The sequence below is a fragment of the Mus caroli genome, unplaced genomic scaffold, assembly GCF_978045245.1.
Source record: "Mus caroli unplaced genomic scaffold, Mus_caroli_1 scaffold_11, whole genome shotgun sequence".
Classification (NCBI taxonomy): domain Eukaryota; kingdom Metazoa; phylum Chordata; class Mammalia; order Rodentia; family Muridae; genus Mus; species Mus caroli.
In genome coordinates this window covers 35,666,931-35,686,964 of record NW_028227266.1, presented here as the reverse complement: position 1 = coordinate 35,686,964, position 20,034 = coordinate 35,666,931, and the positions used below count along the sequence as shown (strand labels likewise).

Sequence of the window (20,034 nt, the reverse complement as noted above, 5' to 3'; positions counted from 1 at the left end):
GTACAGAATACAGTAAGGATTCAATACCTAATTGGTGTCCATTTGACCAAGTATATCCCACAACAGTCCACATAGATATTTGAAGCCTGTCAGCATTCAATAAAAGGAGAATATTTAAGTTGAAAACATTGTGACTCCCCTAAACACACACACACACACACACACACACACACGGGCTTACACACTAAGGAATGAGGTTTTTTGCACTAAATATAAGTTCTAAAAAGAGAAAAATTTTGATGACTGGTCATGTGTGTGTGGGATGTCTTGCAACCATGTTTGGAGGATTCAATGGGAAGGGATAAAAGAACTGCTTAGTAAAGAGATCCAGGGTGGATGTTCACTGAAGCCCTGACTCTTTGGACTGATATGAGATAAGAAAATAAAAACAAGTTCTTTAAAATTATTAAATAGGAATTCATATAAAGTTTTTTTTAAAGTGATCTAAATTTTTTCACACAATTTCTTCTTATAGTGATATTGGAAGTCCAAAAGAATAGCAAAAGAAAGAAACTGATATTGGTATAATATTAACTAAATCACAAATATTGTTTAGCTTTCAGGAACTGCATGTGTGGTGGGGTGTAGGTTTGTGTGGGTTTGTTTGCAGGTCTCTATATAGATTTGTGGAAATCAATCCTAAAAATACTGCTACCAACCTGACCACCATCATGATACAATATTATTCTACCAATATAGAACAACAACCACATACAAATTATATATCCACAGGGGTAATATCATTATCTTATTGTCTGACAACTAATGATTTCATCATCATCTCTGCACTATGACTAATTTGAGGATGATAGATGGACTTCTACACCCTATGATCTCTGGAAATACTCTCAGGGTTTGATGGTTATTTTAGTTGTTTTAGTGTAGTTTTATTTTGTTTTATTTTTCACTACACATAACATATTTCAGGTCTCTCAAAGCTGTGGCATCTGTGACAAACTAGTGGCTTCAATTGCTGAAAACCATTCTATTTATGATAACCTAAGATTTACATTCTAGTGAGACCAACATAAGAGTACTTGGTCCTTGTATGGTCACAAGGTTTTGTGGGTGGGTAATATTTCATAAGCAGAGGCTGCAGTACCACAGTTGAGTCTATTGGCATTAGCATTTTCATGTTAAAAGAATGGGAAGGATATAATCCAGTCCCAGTTCTGGAAAATGTTTGGTGACAAGAGGTGGCAAGTTGGGATTCCATCTCCCCTACGATTTGGAGACGTCATTATGATTGCCTCCGTATATTTCAGGAATGATATACTGCATTAGAGTTCCTTAATTCTAGCTGTCTCTCTATGCATTCTCTTCTCCTCTTTACATGATCCTCCTGTTCTAGTTCCTGCTGCTGGTTCACCTGTATATCATAATCTAGTCCCGCTTCCTAGGGATATTTGTGTGCCTACTGTAGTCCTTTCTGGTAAATCTAAACTCTCTGAGTCTACACATTAGAGCATACTTATTATTTACTTAATGGCTAAAACACATATAAGTGAATACATGCTATATTTAACTTTCTGCGTGTAGCTTATCTCACTTAGGATGAATTTTTCAATCCATTCCTCTTCAAATTACAAGATGTCATTTTAAAAAAAATAGCTAAGTAATGTCACATTGTATAAATGAGCCACTTTTTTCTTTTTTCTGTTTTAGATCATCAAGGGTGTTTCCAATTTCTGGCTACTGATGAATAGAGAAGCAATGACCATGACTTATCAAGTGTTCTTCTGGTAGGATAGAACATCCTGTGTGTATATGCCCTTGAGTGGGATAGCCGGGTCATCATGTAGGTTGATTCCTAACATTGTGAGAAATCACCATACTGAATTCTGTAGTTGATGTATGAGCTTTCACTTATACCACTGATAGAAGTGAGTGCCTTACTTCATATCTTGGTCAGCATGAGCTGTCATTTGTGTTATAGTTCTTACCATTTTGACTTGTGTAGGATGGAATCTCAAAGTAGTTTTTATTTGCATTTCCCTAATGAGTAAAGATGTAGAAATTTCTTTGTTTCTGAGCCATTTGAGTTTACTCTACTGCAAATTCTCTATTTTGATCTGTACACAATTTTTAAATTGAATTATTTGGTTTTTAATATCGAGTTTCTTGAGTTTTTAATATATTTTTTGATATTAGTCTTCTGTCAGATATTGAGTTGGTAAAAATATTTCCCATACTCTTTGAATGATGTTGTTCTTTCCTTAACAGAAGCTTTTCAGATTCATGATGTCCCATTTATTAATTCTTGATCGTAGTGCCCGTGTAAATGTGTGCTATTCAGAAATTAATTTCCTGTGCCAGTACTTGCCTGCTCATATACAATTGAGTTCTTGTCCCTAGGAAATCTACAAATAACCTTGCCACAAAATTTTGACACAGAATTATGACTTGCTTGCAAAATATGCTAAGGCAATGGTGGCACAAATCTTCTAAAAACAAACAACTATTGTCTGATTTGACTTAAAGCACACTCCCTGAGATGGAAGTTATACACAGTACTCCTTGGTGATCAAGAAACAGAGCATGTATAGTCTAGTGATCTAGGGTAAATCTAAGTATAAAAAGTAGCAAAAATAATGAAGAATGACTTACTGTCATTATCTTCTACACTCATAGATCAGGATCTTAATGACTCATCACAGAAGCTTCCTCCTTCACCATATGAGAACAAATAGACATAGACCCATAAGTTATACAGAGAAAGATAGAGACCTTAGAACAATAAATTCTTAAAGGGATGTCTCCATGAAATCCCTCCCTCAGAGTTCATGAAACACGGCAGAAGAGGAGGCAGAAAGAATGAAAGAGTCAGAGGAGATGAAGGATACCAGAAGAAGAAAGCACTTTAAATCAATAGCTGAACTCACAGAGACAGAAATAGCAAGCAGAATGCCTCATAGGTTTGGACCAGGTCCTCTGACCATATACATTCATACACATGGATCCACATACACACAAAGATATATATAAATGAATGATGTATATATAATGTATATATATATATATAGTAGGTTGATATGTAATATATATATATATATATATATATATACATATATATAAATATATTACATTTGTGCTGACAACACTTCTCCAAAAGGACACAGGCTATTAAACAAAAAATGACAGTTCCAGGAATGAGTTGTTGACCGAGGGAATCAAATAGACTCCAAAATCTATATAGGATACTGATGTTGCTCTTCTTTACCTCCCAGAAGTTAAAAATAAAATGCCTTGATGAAGACACCACACACTTCAGAAACAAACATGGAAGAATTGATCAGTATCTAAACTAAAAGCCTACCCCAGAAGGACTAGCTTTTCTGGTACTACAAAGTGTTATTTGAGTTGCTACAGAAGAGAAGAAACCAGTCACCTGACCCAGCAGTGAGCCCTATAAATCACAACAATGACCAACATGGCAAGACACTCATTAAAATGAAAATTAGCATCTCATATCTAGGAGCTAGCCAACAGATGTCTAAATGAACTTAAGGCCAGCTCAACAGGAGGGAATTATGTGTGATACTCGAAACCTCGCCAATACCAAGATCTAGTGAAGTTATGGATTCTAAAGCAGAACATAAAATCACCACTTTACTAAAACAGTTAGTTCTTCATACCTGCATTCTAAACACTTGTACCAAACCAATATGTACAGTTTTCACCATCAAAGAAGCTTCTCTTTGCAGTAAATAAAGACCACTACAGAAAACTACAAGTGTAGGGAATAGCAGGCTGGTCTCCAGTCGACCTGAGATCTGAACCTTGATGGTCATAATTTACCTTCATGACAAGGCGTTCCCTCATGCTCCTGGAACTCTGGCCCCTGTCTAAGTTACCACCCACAGCCCCCACAAGAGAAGCATGGTCAGTAGTCACTTAGAAAATGGCCCAAGCTTCTGACCTTTAGGCTAAACTCCTCCCCAGTTACCTAGCAACAGTGAAGACAATAAAAAGGGGTGTTCAGCCCCCCACCTCGCTCTCTTACGCTCTCACTCCTTTGTTCTCTCAATATCTCACTTCTCTCTCCTCTTCCCTTTATCCTTGTCTTCTCTCCTCTCTCTCTCTCTCTCTCTCTCTCTCTCTCTCTCTCTCTCTCTCTCTCTCTCTCTCTCTCTCTCTCTTCTCTCTTTCTGCCTGCATTTCTATAATAAAGCTCTTAAACCACAGAGAGTCTGTGATCCGCTGCTCACTCTAGTCAGTGTTGGTAACCTCTGCCCTTATCCCTCTCTCCTAAAACCCTGGGGCTGCAGGGTGTGGCCCTGGGGCTCCTAGGTCAGGGGCTGCCCCTTCTCCACTCCCCACCGAGTGGGTCAGAGGCTTAGATGCCCACCCGGGGCTGAGTGGAAAGCGTCCAGCAGCCCCCCAATGCGTGTGTCTGCCTGTGCAGAGCACAGGAATTCTGGCCGGATGTTGGCCCCCCTTTCTCCTCCCCCTCTTCCCCAGGGCCTTCTTCTCATGATAAACTCCTTTACTGGTTACTGAATACTAAGTCATCTACCCTGAAATTATAAGTACAAGCAACACTAAAAAGGTTCAGCAGGACAGATGACTATATATATATGACATAGATAGATGATAGATAGATAGATAGATAGATAGATAGATAGATAGATAGATAGATAGATGATAGGGATAGATACAGATAGATATTGTGTGTGTGTGTGTGTGTGTGTGTGTGTGTGTATGTTTGTGTGTATAAAGAGGTCATGACTTTGAGAGAAAATTGTGAAATGGGAAGAAACTGGAGGTAGGGAAAAGGGGCAATAATGCAATTATATTTTAAGTAAAAATAACTCTCTTCCTTGGTCCGGCTTACAAGATTCATGTGGTATATAAAAAATGGGCCCAGTAATGACTGCTGCTAAGTTTCACAGAGCATTGTCTCATCTATGACCTGGTGACTTATATCATGCAGCATATCTACAGAAGTGTTACTCTAAATGACAGGCAACCAAATTTTGTTACCCTGAGATCAAAGTTACATTTCGGGCAAGCAGGTTGTAGGTCTATGATAAGAAGCATATTTCATTTTTTTCTATACCTATTACTTTTTAATTGAATTGTTTCCCAGACAGAGAAAAGAGTTTCCTAAGACTCTCTGAGGGTGTAGATAATAATTTTAATTATAAATATTATTAAATTCAGAGTTAATTTAAATGCTAAATTATTTTTTTAACCTAGATCAATGAAAGAAATTGAAATTGTAAAATAATCCCATTTGCTAAGATGATAGGTTAATAACGCACAGAGACCAGTCCATTCAGGAGAGCTTGCGGGCTGCAGATGCAACAGAGATTCTTGGACAGGGGCCCTTCAGGCCTTCATCCTCAGCCAGGAGGATGAGCTGGGACCCAGACCTCTGTACACCCTCTCTGCCAGAGGAGAGTCAGCCTCCGGGGAGGGCTCTGACCCCAGGACTCAGGCGAGATCGCCATCTTGTATCCCAGGTCTCTCAGTGACCAGTCTGACAGGAGAGCATGTGGGCCACAGAAGCAACAGAGCTTCTTGGACAGGGTCCCTTCAGACCTTCATCTTCAGCCAGGAGGCAGAGCTGAGCTCCAGACTTCTGTGCACCTTCCCTGTAAGAGGAGAGCTTGCCTGCAAAGGGTGTTCTGACCACTGGGACTAAGGAGAGAGTTGGATTCCCAGGAGTGTTGACAGAGGCTAACAGAATCACAGGAGGAACAAGCTCCAGCCATAGACAGCTAGAACATCTAGCACCAGAGATTACCAAATGGTGGAAGGCAAATGTAAGAATCTTACTAACAGAAACCAAGACCAGACCAGGTGAGAACACAATCTTATATCTGGGGTCCCTTAGAGACCAGTCTACACAGGAGAGTACTCAGACAGCAGAAGCAACATAGCTTCTGGAATAGGGTCCTGTTTGTGTCTACATCTTCAACCAGGAGTCAGAACTGAGCTGCAGACCTCTGTGCGCTTTCCCCACCAGAGGAGGGGTGGTCTCCAGGGAGGACTCTGACCTTGGGATCAGGGGAGAACACCGTATTGTATCCCTGGTCCCTCAGAGACCAGTCTGCCCAGGATAGCACATGGGCAACAGAAGCAACATAGCTTCTGGGACAGGGTGCATTTTGGGCTTTCATATTCAGCCAGGAGGCAGAGCTGAGCTCCAGGCCTCTGTGCACCTTCCCTGCAAGAGGAGATCTTGCCTGCAGAGAGTACTCTGACCACTGAGACTCAAGAGAGAGTTGGACTCCAAGGAGTGCTGACAGAGGCTAACAAAATCACAGAAGGAGCAAGCTCCACTCAGAGACAGCTATAACAAATAACACCAGAGATTACCAGATGGCAAAAGGCAAATATAAAAATCTTACAAACAGAAACCAAGACCACTCAGCATCATCAGAACCCAGCACTCCCATCACAATGAGTCCTGGATACGCCCAAGACACCTGAAAAGCAAGATTCTGATTTAAAATCATATCTCATGATGCTGGTACAGGATCTTAAGAAGTACATTTATAACTCACTTAAAGAAATAGAGGAGAACATAGCTAAATAGGTAGAAGGCCTTAAAGAAGAAGCACAAAATTCCATTAAAGACTTCCAGGAAAACACAACCAAATAGGTGTAGGAATTAAAAAAAAATCCAAGATCTAAAAAGGGAAGTAGAAACAATAAAGAAAACCCAAAGAAATCAGGAACCATAGATGTGAGCATCAGATACAGAATACAAGAGATGGAAGAGAGAAACTAAGGTGCAGAAGATTCCATAGAGAACATGAACAAAACAATCAAAGAAAATGCAAAATCCCAAAAGATTCTAACTCAAAACATCCAGGAAATCTAGGACACAATGAGAACACCAAACTTACTGATAATAGGGGTAGATGAGAATGAAGATTTTCAAATTAAAGGGTCAGTAAATATCTTCAACAAAATTATAGAAGAGAACTTCCCTAACCTAAAGAAAGAGATGCCCATGAACATACAAGAAGCCTACAGGACACCAAATAGACTAGAGCAGAAAAGAAATTCCCAAAAGCTCCAGAGCAAAAGTAAGCAAATACACTCAAGAGGAGTAAACGGAAGTAAATAATCAAACTCAGGGCTGAAATCAACCAAGTGGAAAGGAAAAAAAGAAAAACCATACAAATAATCAACCAAACCAGGAGCTGGTCCTTTGAGAAAATCAACTTGATAGATAAACCCTTAGCCAGACTAACTGGAGGGCACAAAGACAGTATCCTAATTAACAAAATCAGTAATGAAAAAGGAGACATAACAGAACACTAAGAAATTCAAAACATCATCAGATCCTACTACAAAAGGCTATACTCAACAAAACTGCAAAAGCTGGATGAAATGGACAAATTCCTAGACAGATACCAGGTACAAAATTAAATCAGGATCAGATTAATGATCTAAACAGCCCCATATCCCCTAAAGAAATAGAAAGAATCATTAATAGTCTCCCAACAAAAAAAAAAAAGAAAGAAAGAAAGAAAGAAAGAAAGAAAGAAAGAAAGAAAGAAAGAAGGAAAGAAAGAAAGAAAGAAAGGGGGAAAAAAAGCCCAGGACCAGATGGGTTTAATCCAGAGTTCTATCAGACCTTCAAAGAAAACCTAATTCCAATTCTCCTCAAACTATTCCATGAAAGAGGAACAGAAGGTACTCTACCGAATTCATTCTATGAAGCCACAATTACTCTGATACATAAACCACATAAAGACCCAACAAAGAGAACTCCAACCCAATTTCCCTTATGAATATCTATGAATATCAATACAAAAACACTCAATAAAATGCTCGCTAACAGAATCCAAGAACACATCAAACTGATAATCCATCATGATCAAGTAGGTTTCATCCAAGGGATGCAGGGATGGTTTAATATATGGCAATTCATCAATGAAATTCACTATATAAACAAACTCAAAGACAAAAACCACATGATCATCTCCTTAGATACTGAGAAAGCATTTGACAATACCTAAAACCCATTCATGATAAAACTCTTGGAAAGATCAGGAATTGAGGGCCCATACCTAAACAAAATAAAAGCAATATACAGCAAACCAATAGCCAACATCAAACTAAGTGGAGAGAAACTTGAAGGAATCCTATTAAAATCAGGGACTAGAAAAGACTGTCCACTTTCTCCCTACCTATTGAATATAGGACTCAAAGTACTAACCAGAGCAATTAGAGAACAAAAGGAGATCAAGTGGATAAAACTGGAAAGGAAGAAGTCAAAATATCACTATTTGCAGATCATATGATAGTATATATAAGTGACCCTAAAAATTCCATCAGGGAACTCCTAAACCTGATAAACAGCTTCAGTGACATAGCTGCATACAAAACTAACTCAAACAAATCAGTGGCCTTTCTCTACACAAAGGATAAACAGGATGAGAAAGAAATTAGGGAAACAACACCCTTCACAGTAGTCACAAATAATATAAAACATCTTGGTGTGACTCTAAGGAACTGAAAGACCTGTATGATAGGATCTTCAAGTCTCTGATGAAAAAATTTGAAGAAGATCTCAGAAAATGGAAAGATCTCCCATGCTCATGGATTGGCAGGATTACTAGAGTCAAAATGGCTATGTTGCAGAAAAGAATCTACAGATTCAAGGCAATCCCCATCAAAATGCCAATTCAATTCTTTACTGAGTTAGAAAGGGCAATTTTCAAATTAATCTGAAATAACAAAAGACCTAGGATAGCAGAAACTATTCCCAACAATAAAAGTACCTCTGGTGGAATCACCATGTGTGACCTAAAGCTGTACTACAGAGCAATTGTGATAAAAACTGCATGATGCTGGTACAGCGAAAGGCAGGTAGATCAATGGAATAGAATTGAAGACCCAGAAATGAACCCACACACATATGGTCACTTGATCTTTGACAAGGGAGCTAACACTATCTAGTGGAAAAAAGACAGCATTTTTCATAAATGGTACTGGCACAACTGGCAGTTATCATGTAGAAGAATTCAAATTGATCCATTCCTGTCTCCCTATACAAAGCTCAAGTCTAGGTGGATCAAGGAACTCCACATAAAACTAAAAACACTGAAATTTATAGAGGAGAAAGTGGGGAAGAGTCTCAAAGATATGGGCACAGGGGAAAAATTCCTGAATAGAACAGCAATGGCTTATGCTATAAGATCAATAATCCACAAATGGGACCTCATAAAGATGCAAATCTTCTGTAAAGCCAAAGACACTGTCAATAAGACAAAAAGGCCACCAACTGATTGGGAAAGAATCTTTACCTATCCTACATCATATAGGGGACTAATATCCACTATATATAAAGAACTCAAGAAGATGGACTCCAGAAAATCTAATAACCTTATTAAAAAGAGGGGTACAGAGCTAAACAAAGAATTCTCAACTAAGGAATACTGAATGGCTAAGAAGCACCAGAAAAAAATGTTCAAAATACTTAATCATCAGGGAAATGCAAATCAAAACAACCCTCAGATTCCACCTCACACCAGACAGAATGGCTAAGATCAAAAATGCAGGTGACAGCAGATGCTGGCGAGAGTGTGGAGACTGAGGATCACTCCTCCATTACTGGTAGGATTGCAAGCTTGTACAACCATTCTGGAATCAGTGTGGGGGTTCCACACTGATTGGACATAGTATTATTGGAAGATCCAGCAAGACCTCTCCTGGGCATATACCCAGAAGATGTTCCAACTTGTAATAAGGACACATGCTCCACTATGTTCATCACAGCCTTATTTATAATAGCCAGAAGCTGGAAAGAACCCAGATGTCCCTCAACAGAGGAATGGATACAGAAAATGTGGTACATTTAAGCAATGGAGTGCTACTTAGCTATTAAAAACAATAAATTTATGAAATTCTTAGGCAAATGGATGGGTCTAGAGGATATCATCCTGAGTGAAGTTACCCAATCACAAAAGGACTCACATTATTTGCACTTACTGATAAGTGCATATTAACACAGGAACTTAGACTACTCAAGATACAATTTGTGAAACACATGAAATTCAAAAAGGAAGACCAAAGAGTGGATACTTCATTCCTTCTTAGAATGGGGAACAAAATACCCATGGAGGGAGTTACAGAAAAAAAGTTCGAAGCTGAGACAGAAGAAAGGACCATTCAGAGGCTGCCCCACCTGGGGATCCATCCCATATACAACCACCAAACCCAGACACTATTGTATGTGCCAATATGATTAGCTGACAGGACCCTAATATAGCTATCTCATGAGAGGCTATGCCAGTGCCTGGCAAATACAGAAGTGGATGCTCACAGTCATCTCTTGGATGGAATACAAAGCCCCTAATGAAGGAGCTAGAGAAGTAACCAAGGAGCTAAAGGGGTCTGCAAACCTATAGGAGGATCAACAATATGAATTAACCAGTGCCCCCCAGAACTGTGTCTTTAGTTGCATATGTAGCAGAGGATGCTGTAGTAGGTCATCAATGGGAAAGAGGCCCTTGTTCTTGTGAAGATCATATGCCCCAGTACAGGGAAATGCTGGAGCCAGGAAGAGGGAGTGGGTGAGTTGGGGAGCAGGGAGGGGTGAGGGTATAGGGGACTTTGGGATGACATTTGAAATGTAAATGGAGAAAATATCTAATAAAAAACAACAAAAAAAACAATAAATAATTAAATAAAGCACTTGCCAGATAAGAGTGAGGACTGGAGGTCAAACTCCCACATAATTTCCAGGTGGGTACCTTGATCTACCTATAGTTGCAGTACTCATAAGGCAGAGGCAGGATATTTTTGGAACAAGCTAGCTATCCAAACTAGCTATATTGCTGAGCTCAGACATCAACTGAGAGACTCTAACTCAATGAATAAATGGATAATGATGGTGAAAGTCTCCTGATATCAAACACAGGCATTTACTTACATACACATACATCTACATGAACACATTGTGTGTCCTCACACTCATATGAACACTAACTATATTCACATGCAAATGGCATAAATAAATAAGCCCATTTACTTCACAGAATTGAGCCATACTATGTTCTGATTTGTTTTCCACCAGGCTATGTTGACTAGAAAAGAATTTGTATTGATATTTCGTATCTTGAACTTAAAACTCAACATTTACTTTTTAAAAAGTACATTTTAGGTTTTGGATTTACATACCTGACCCTGTGTCCTTAAGAAGTGTTGCAAGTCAACTAGAACATGTGCATGAGAATATATTTCAAATAATTTTTGACAAATGTGACTTTTCATGCTAAGTAACAATAAAGCAATATTTTTAAAATATAGAATATTTTTAGAAGGCAATTTGAAGCTCATTTGCTTAAATAAACAAAAATATTATAATGAATAAAATTGGTTCACTTTACTACAAATAATTTTATTCAGTTTAATTCAAAGATTTAACTGGTATAATGGCCGGGCAGTGGTGGCGCATGCCTTTAATCCCAGCACTCGGGAGGCAGAGGCAGGCAGATCTCTGAGTTCGAGGCCAGCCTGGTCTACAGACTGAGTTCCAGGACAGCCAGGGCTACATAGAGAGACCCTGTCTCGAAAAAACAAACAAACAAACAAACAAACAAAAAAACTAACTGGTATAATGATTTATCAGCATACATTTTAAAACAAATATCTTTTCAAATATAATCTACACAAATAAATATCACAGTTTAAAGATTCCTCTTATTTGAAGTCCATATACCACTATTTTTTTATACTATTGACTCAGAGCTGAAACAGTCTCTTCTGGTGGAAAAGGCAAGGTTCCTGATATTCAGGCAGCTCATAATATTCGCTGCCCTAAGAATATCTTACCAGTAAATGGTCCCTGAAGGAAGAAGGCATTATGTAGATCTAATTGCTTACTGGTGACAGGAATTCAATGAACCATTTTCCACCATGGGCCAGGCTTATGGGCAATGCAGGAGCACTTAGATCTCCCATATTTCTGTCAGTATCACATCAACTAGACTTCTGTGAGCAACAACACAAAATTCATTGTTTTACAAGACTGACTTGTGTTCAATTGTTTCTTTGGTCTGTTTTTGGTACCCTGAGTAGAATAACTGAAAGCTTATACTTCTGTCCCCAGAAAAAGTCTTATCACATACATGCAGGATAACATGTTCTGAACAGATTCCAGTCTTGTGGACACACACAAAAGAAAATGCTATACAATAAAATTAACTGATTTTTTTTAGAGTGTTTGGATAAGTCATCTTTCTCTACAAATAAAAATGTCACATGAAATATGCTCCTTAAATATACAGTTAACTGAGAGAACATGACTCCTTGGAAAGACTTATTCAATCTCAGACTCACCATCCTAAAAAAATCCAAAATCATAAAAATGATGAAAATATTATTCAGTCTCCCATGCCTGTGCCACTTTAATATTTATACTGTAAGAACAGGTACATCTTAAAAATTGGATCCTAAATCTCAGCTTTATCTCTATAATAAGCATTATTGCTAAGTTTATTTTTTTGGCTGGCTTCCATCTTTTGAAATCATTATGAAACAACTCTATAGAAGGTCTATCTGGTGTTTCAAAATCATCTGCCTTTGCATTCTTTATGAAGTGCACAGTGGGTGTGATAATAGTCCCTGATTATAAGGCGTGTGGCCTTAAAAAGTCACATGGCTATTTTTCTTATCCAGATGTCAGATACATATTACCCTTGGCCCTGAGATTCAAACTCAAGCAGAAGCATGTATGTACTTTATCTCTAACCTTAAGTGTACTTATGGTTTGGTTTTCAGAGGAAGCAAATAGATTATTTTTCTAAACTGCATTCTTTATATATAAACAAAACAGAAAATAAATGGACTAGTGTTCTATAGCCAGGGATGTAATAATTTTAAAAAACAATAATAGGCCAATCCATATATCAGAGAAAGATAGTGACAATTACAGCTCAATTCAATAAGGCAATCAGATTGTGTATTATCAAAATTGTGGTGGTAGACAAGGCTGATAGCATTCTTACAGTTTTGTAAGAATCAAATATTATTTGTAAAAAAAAAGTACAGAGTTTGTTATAGAAGTGAAAATAAAGTCTAGACTAAGTAAGTCTCTAAAGGACTCAAAATAATCTTGAAATTTTGACAACTATGCTATATCTACATAATTGTCCTCTTTAATGTCATCTGAGTAACTTAAATGAAACTCCCTGTTGTCTAAACAACAAACAAGCAAAGGAAAAATAAGTCTCAGAAATATAAGCAAGAAAGAAAAAAGTCATAAAGAACACAGTTTTTGAATTTCCTTGCATAGAGAAAGCACACAGCAAAAAGCCATAGATATTATCCTTAGGAGAATGAAGAAAAACCGGAGACTGCCTCTTGATCTGATATTGGCAGTGATCAACATCTCGGAGCAATATGAAGAGGAAAACAAGTGATGGAACAAATTAGACACGAGAATTACATTTCATAGTAGCACGAATAAAGAGTTTACGATGGAAATCTTTTCCAGACCCTATAGAGTGTAAAAGAAAACAGAAGAATGTAATGAAAAAAAACGAAGAGAGAATAAAGCGATGTAGTGGGGCAGGACTATAAAAGCACAACTGTTCATTCAGCTTGTGACTCTTTTCATTGTTCTCTTCACAGCAAGTTTGACATCCTTGTTCCTGAGGCTGTAAATGAGAGGATTCAGCATGGGTACCACAAGGGTGTAAAATATTGATAAAAATTTCCCCTGGCCCACAGTCTCAGCAGATGTTGGCTTGATATAGGCAAGTAGTCCAGACCCATAAAAGAGGCTAACAGTTATGATGTGGGACCCACAAGTGCCCAGGGCTTTTGACCAACCCTTACTTGATGACATATGAAGGATATTGGAAAGGATCATAGCATATGAGACTAAAATAATGATGCTAGATAAAATTATAATTGTTCCAACCACAACAGAGCTCACAAGCTCGTTGACATAGGTGCTGGTACAAGAGAGCTGAAGGAGGGGAAAGATGTCACACATGTAGTGGTTGATGTTTGAATTACAAAAACTGAGCCTGATCATAAACCCTGTATGAGTCATGGCCCCAGCAAAACCCATCAAGTAAGAACCAAACACCAGCAGACAGCAGATCTTAGGAGACATCACAACTGTGTACTGCAGGGGATGACAGATGGCCACATAGCGATCATAGGCCATGGCTGTCAGCACATAACATTCAGAGTTTACAAAAAAGCAGAAGAAAAATAGTTGACTCATGCATCCTTCATAGGATATGGTGTTCTGCTCTGAAACAAAACTCGTCAGCATTGTGGGGTTACAAACAAATGAATAACAAAAATCAATGCAGGACAGATTGAAGATGAAAAAGTACATGGGAGTGTGAAGATGTGAATTTAGGCAAATGAGATTCATTAAGCTCAGGTTTCCCACCACAGTGGCTGTGTAGTTTAACAAGAATAGGACAAACAGAGGCAACTGGAGCTCTTTTTGAACTGTTAATCCCATAAGAATGAACTCAGTCACTGAAGAATTACTTTCTGTAACCATTTGCTTCATGACTTGCATCTGTAATAGTGAGAGAATAAAATGTCACTAACAGGTATCTCATCATTGATCCCAGAGTAAGAACTGGAGTTCCTGCTTACTAAGCGTGGTGCCTATTGTACACACAGAAACGCATACATGAGCACTACTGCTCATGTTATTTTCCTCAAAAAGTCCCATTTTCTGTTTCCTTATACACATTTTATTTCCATGCATCCAGAAAAAGTGAAGACAGATCTCTCCAATGTCTCTAAACTTTACTTTCCTTGGTTCTCCTAGACTTTCTTAGGAGTTAGGGTAGAAAAGAGTAAGACGTAACTAACTCATAGAGTTTTGAAGAGAAATTGTTAAGGCCATGATTGTTGACTGCTCACCTTGTGTTTCTGGAGCTTCTCTGCTATCAAAATGCATGATGTATTTCCCTTCACTGTCCTGAGAAGGTTGAAGTTAAAAATAATGAAGCAGGTGGTAATTATTAGTATAGATATACTTACAGCATGCTAGGATAGCATAACAGGGAGTATCCTGAATCTGTATTTGAGAACTTCACTAGAAATTTATTTTCACATATAGGAAAGAAAATCATTGTCTTCTATGAATCTCTAAAACATCACTTGAGTTAGATGAGAATGTGTATCACAAGACCAGGATTTCTGAGAAAATTCATTAGTAGTCCTTGAAATTATTCTCTTTGTTTTGGGACTTCTTCTCATGTTGGGTGAGCCCTCGAGAGTAGACTTCACTGAGCTTGTGTTTGTATTCAGTTTGATAACTAGTCTTGGATGTTTAGAAATATAATTTCCCAGTAGGAGTACCTATGCCTCAAGGCAGAGTCATGACTGGTCTCCTTTCTTATTCTACTCATTATTCTCCTAATAACTCTGGAATAAATGTCCAGGGACATGCCCTCTTGACACTTACAATTTTCCTATGATTACAATAATAAACAGAGAGTGTTGCATAACATACAAAAATTTAAAGCAAGACAAATTGCAAGTCTATACAAATTTAAATCCAGATTTCCAACTCTGTATCTACAAAACTGCAGACTTCTTTGATCCTTTTTTTATGTATAGTTTTAAAACACACTTATTAAAATGATTTGGTTTTATGTAAATGTAGAATTTTTCCCTAGAGTATATAAATCTGTGGTTCAATTTTAGCACTGCAAATAAAACAGCTATCTTGCTGTGTAATTGAATGAAATGAAGGACAAATGTATTAGAACTCTTATACACGTATGAAAGTGCGCTGATAAGTGTTAGCTACCCTATATTACACATTCCTATTCAGATAATTTTTTTCTCAAATTTGGCACTATTTGCATTTGTAGTAGGTATCTTGTGGCTCCTTAGTATGGAGTGGAGCAGAAACAGTATCTATGGACTCCTCCCCTTCCATGTTAATATCACCTCCCCTTATCACATACACCAGTTGATACCCAAAAGGATTTCTGTAACTATTTTAAGTCATTCTATGAGTACTACTGTAGATGAGAAAATAAGGTGCCAAAGCAAGGTACACCATTAGGGTGAGTACTTTGAAAGTGAGAAATTCTAAGAGATGATACATTTAAATCAATGTCTAAGAAAAATTGCCAAGCTGTTCTCTCCTCGATCTACTTAAAAGGTGTCATTTTTTTTAACAGTATATTTTAAAAAATCAAAGAGTTAACCGTTTGTATGAGTTAACTGTTTGTAGATACTTTGCATGTTTTCTGGCCTACCAATGGACCAACTTATCATGGACCACGTTTGTTGTTGAGAGATGACAAAGTTTCTACTCATTCTTAATGAATACCTAAGAGATGATATTTTATATTTGATATAAGTGATATTATGAAATAAATTATTTATGCCATATAAATGTTTTAAATTCATATAAAACAATTTAAGTAGTTTTATATGAATATGACATGTACATTTTACTTGGGTTCTGGAGATGAAACCTCTCAAATTGAACTATGTCCCTAGCTCTGATTTACTTATCGATTTTAATTTTTTTGTAGACTCTGTAGTGTATTGAAACAATTTTTTTAAAATATATCTAGATTACATTTTCACTTCTCTCTACTCCAATCAGTTCTTCCCGTCACATCTAGTCCTGCCCCTTACATCTAGATCCACTCCCTTTCTGTCTCTCATTAGAGACAAATATGCTTCTAAGAAATAACAGTAAATGTAGAAAATAAGATCAAACAAACAAACAAACAAAAAACAGCACATCAAAGTTCGACAATGCAAACTAACAGGAGAAAAAGAGACCCAAGAGAAGTCAGAGATCCATTCAGTTGCACATCCAGTGATCCTATAAAAATACTGAACTGAAATCTAGAATATATGCACGGAACTTGAGGCAGACCAGTGTTGTCTGTGTGCTTGCTGCTTTGTTCTGTGATTTCTGTGAGCTTTGATCAATAGACTTATAGGACCTTGTTCTCCTGTTGTCCTCCATCTTCTCTGGTCCGTCACTTTTTCTGGCCCTATGTTTGAGGGGTTTCCTGATTTCTAAGTAGGGAGATTTGATGGAGATGTCCCATTTATAACTATGTGTTCCAAGATCCTACTTGAATGACTGTGTGTCTCTGAATTCATTCCCATCTGCTGTAACAGGAGGCCTCTTTGATGACAACTAATATCGTTAATAGTATTATGAGTCATTTTTTGTAACTATTTAGAGCAGTAGTATTTGTTTTTACCCTGGTTTTATGAGCTATCTAATCCCTGGTTCTTGGTCACAGAGGCAGTATTAGTTATGACTTCTATTCCATGGAGTGGACTTTAATTAAACAAGAATTAGATTGGTTATTCTCACAAGCTTTGTGTCACCATTGCATAGCATAATTTTTAGTTATGACAGATTATAGATCAAAGGGTTTGTGAAAGGGTTGGTGATTACATTTTCTTTTGGTAGCCTCCAAAAGAAAGGCATGTTCTTACCAAAGACATTAGAGAGTACAGATGAAGGTTCCATCTGGGGACAAGCTCTCCCTCTCCATGTTCAATGAGTTGTATGGGTATTTTCTTCAACAATTAGACCTTGCTGTCAGTTTGTGGAGAACAATATACTGTGTTGGATTTATGGATTTTCATGGGAACACTTTGGCCAACATCTCAGTTGTATATCTAATCTCACCTCTTGACCCATTTCTTGGTGACTAAAGATGACCAGCTGGGATTCCATCTACCTCATTATTTGGAGACTTCATTATGATTACCTTCATATACTTTAGGAAGTTTGTACTGCACCATACCACCAACCTAATGTCCCCCAATTCCCTCCCTACATTTCTTACCTCAAACACACTTCCCCTCTATATGGCCCTCACCATCACATTCCCAATTCCCACCTTCAGTCCACTAATAAATTATATATTTTTATTCCCTCCAGTCTCTTCATTTATATTTAACCTAATTATAGCTTAGTTATCATTTGTTTAATGATTTATATCTACATATAAATAAATAAATACCATAATTAGCTTTTTGTGTATGGTTTACCTCAGTCTGTATAATTTTTTTCTAGTTCTAACCATTTGCCTGCAAATGTTATGGTGGCTTTTTTTAAACAACTGAGTAATACTCCATTGTGTAATGCACATGATATTTTCTTCATTGATTCTTCTGTTGAGGGATATCTAGGTTTTCAATTGCTGGTTATGAATAGAGCAGCAATGAACATGGTCAAGCAAGTGTTTCTATGGCAGAATAAAACATCCTTAGGGTATGTGAGGAAGAGTGTTATAGATGTATGCTAATGTAGATAGATTCCTAATTTTGTGATGAACTGCCATACTAATTTCTATAGTGGCTTTACAATTTTGCACTCCTACCAGTAATTGTTTATTCCAAATTCTCAGGAGCATCTATCAGGCAAGATGTGTTCACTAGTATAATGAAAATAGGACCATTATGGAGATGCCCAGAAATGCTCTAGTTATTTTCTAAGCTGTTCCCTAGGAAAGACGGTGTACCTAGCACTGTACCCCTAATCAAAAGCCATAGATGTGAGGTCATTGGCCCAACTGGGATGTTACTAAATTTGTTTAGCTAAATTGACACAGTCTCTAAATATTACATTTTGCCCATAGGAAAATAATATTCTCAATATTAATCAGAAATGCTTCCTGTGCATTGAATGACAGTTCATGCAGAAATTCAATGTTGCTCAAAGTGCTGGAAATAAATGATAGCTGAATGTATATCTCTAAACACACATTTATACCACCCCCACCAAAACTCAGTGAACACCAGAAAGAAGGAACAAGAAGAATATAATGGCCAGAAGACAAGGAGAAGTTCCCCAGAGTGCTATTTTCTGAACATAACAGAACCAATAGAATCATGAAATCACATCAGCTATTCTTGTTATCATGAAGAATTAAGAATGAACCTGGTAACACTCAGACATTGCATAGAGAAGGGCTTCCAGGGCCCAAGTCTCCATGCATCATTATTGAATACTGATGAATTATAAGGGAAGAAAAGTCATTGTCCTTAGTTGAGTATGCATAGGTGAGCCTAACAGGCTCCATGATATAGCTCTGTAAGGGTCCAAAAACCACTGAAGGAAGACCCCAGAGTCAGGTAGTATGCAAAAACAGAGAGCATATATTCTGCAGAAACGACTAGCATGCTAAGGTCACCATCCTTTTAGAATGTTGCAAAAAGTTAAATAGTGAAATTGGAAAAGTACAAAACATAAAGATGGCCTATCAAGGGCTTGCTACTTGAGTTCATTAATTGTCCTTTTCAGCCTACATTCACTCTTATAGATCTTTTTCTAGTGGTAGTGCCTTGTTAGATGTCTTAGATACTCAATGACATGTATATTAAAAATATCACTTAATAGCTCTCACTCAGGTAACCATATTTTTGATATTTCATGATGCTATTCCCTGTCATATATAGAATAGTTGGATGAAAGACAGCATGTACATGAGGAAAATGAAATAAATATACTCTTCATGTATGAAGTTCCCAAAAGAATGAAATAATCATAGTGAATATGAGACAATGCCAACTATATAATATATGAAAATATAGAATATAGCTTTCTATTACTTTATTTGAATTTTACTTATAGCATCTGTTTATTAACAAAAGAGCAGAAATCTAGCATAACTGTGATTAGAGAGGCTTTACCCACAAACTGATTGAAACTGATGAACTGACAATCATTAAGTGGAGCTTGGGGAATCTTGTGGAGGTGAAGGGAGGGTGGGGAGAGGAAATTGGGAGGAACACAGGGAGAGGAAACTGCAATCTGGATATAAAATAAAGAAATAACTTAATTACTAAGAGGAAAGAAAGAGCAGTGTGCATCAACAAAATACCTTTAGCAAAATTCCTCAAGTTCATCATATTAGAAAGATCATCACTAATCCACAAGAAAACAGAAAACAAAACAAAAACAATGAAATGTGGGGGCAGGTCATCCTGCCTGCTTCACTTTAAAATTCCTCCTTAAAAGGGGCATGTACATTTTTCTCAATTAGGCATCATAACTTTGGAGATAATTTCTACTCTGGACACATCTTTGTT

At 37.4% G+C, this 20,034-nt stretch overlaps 1 protein-coding gene across 1 annotated transcript; it reads right to left on the bottom strand.

The window, feature by feature from the left end:
* Positions 1-13,564: 13,564 nt before the first annotated feature.
* On the bottom strand, positions 13,565-14,515 carry LOC110302013 (olfactory receptor 8C8-like). The gene has a single exon (XM_021172760.1). The coding sequence runs from the start codon at positions 14,510-14,512 to the stop codon at positions 13,565-13,567; it is 948 nt and encodes a 315-aa protein (XP_021028419.1). The 5' UTR covers positions 14,513-14,515.
* Positions 14,516-20,034: the final 5,519 nt, after the last annotated feature.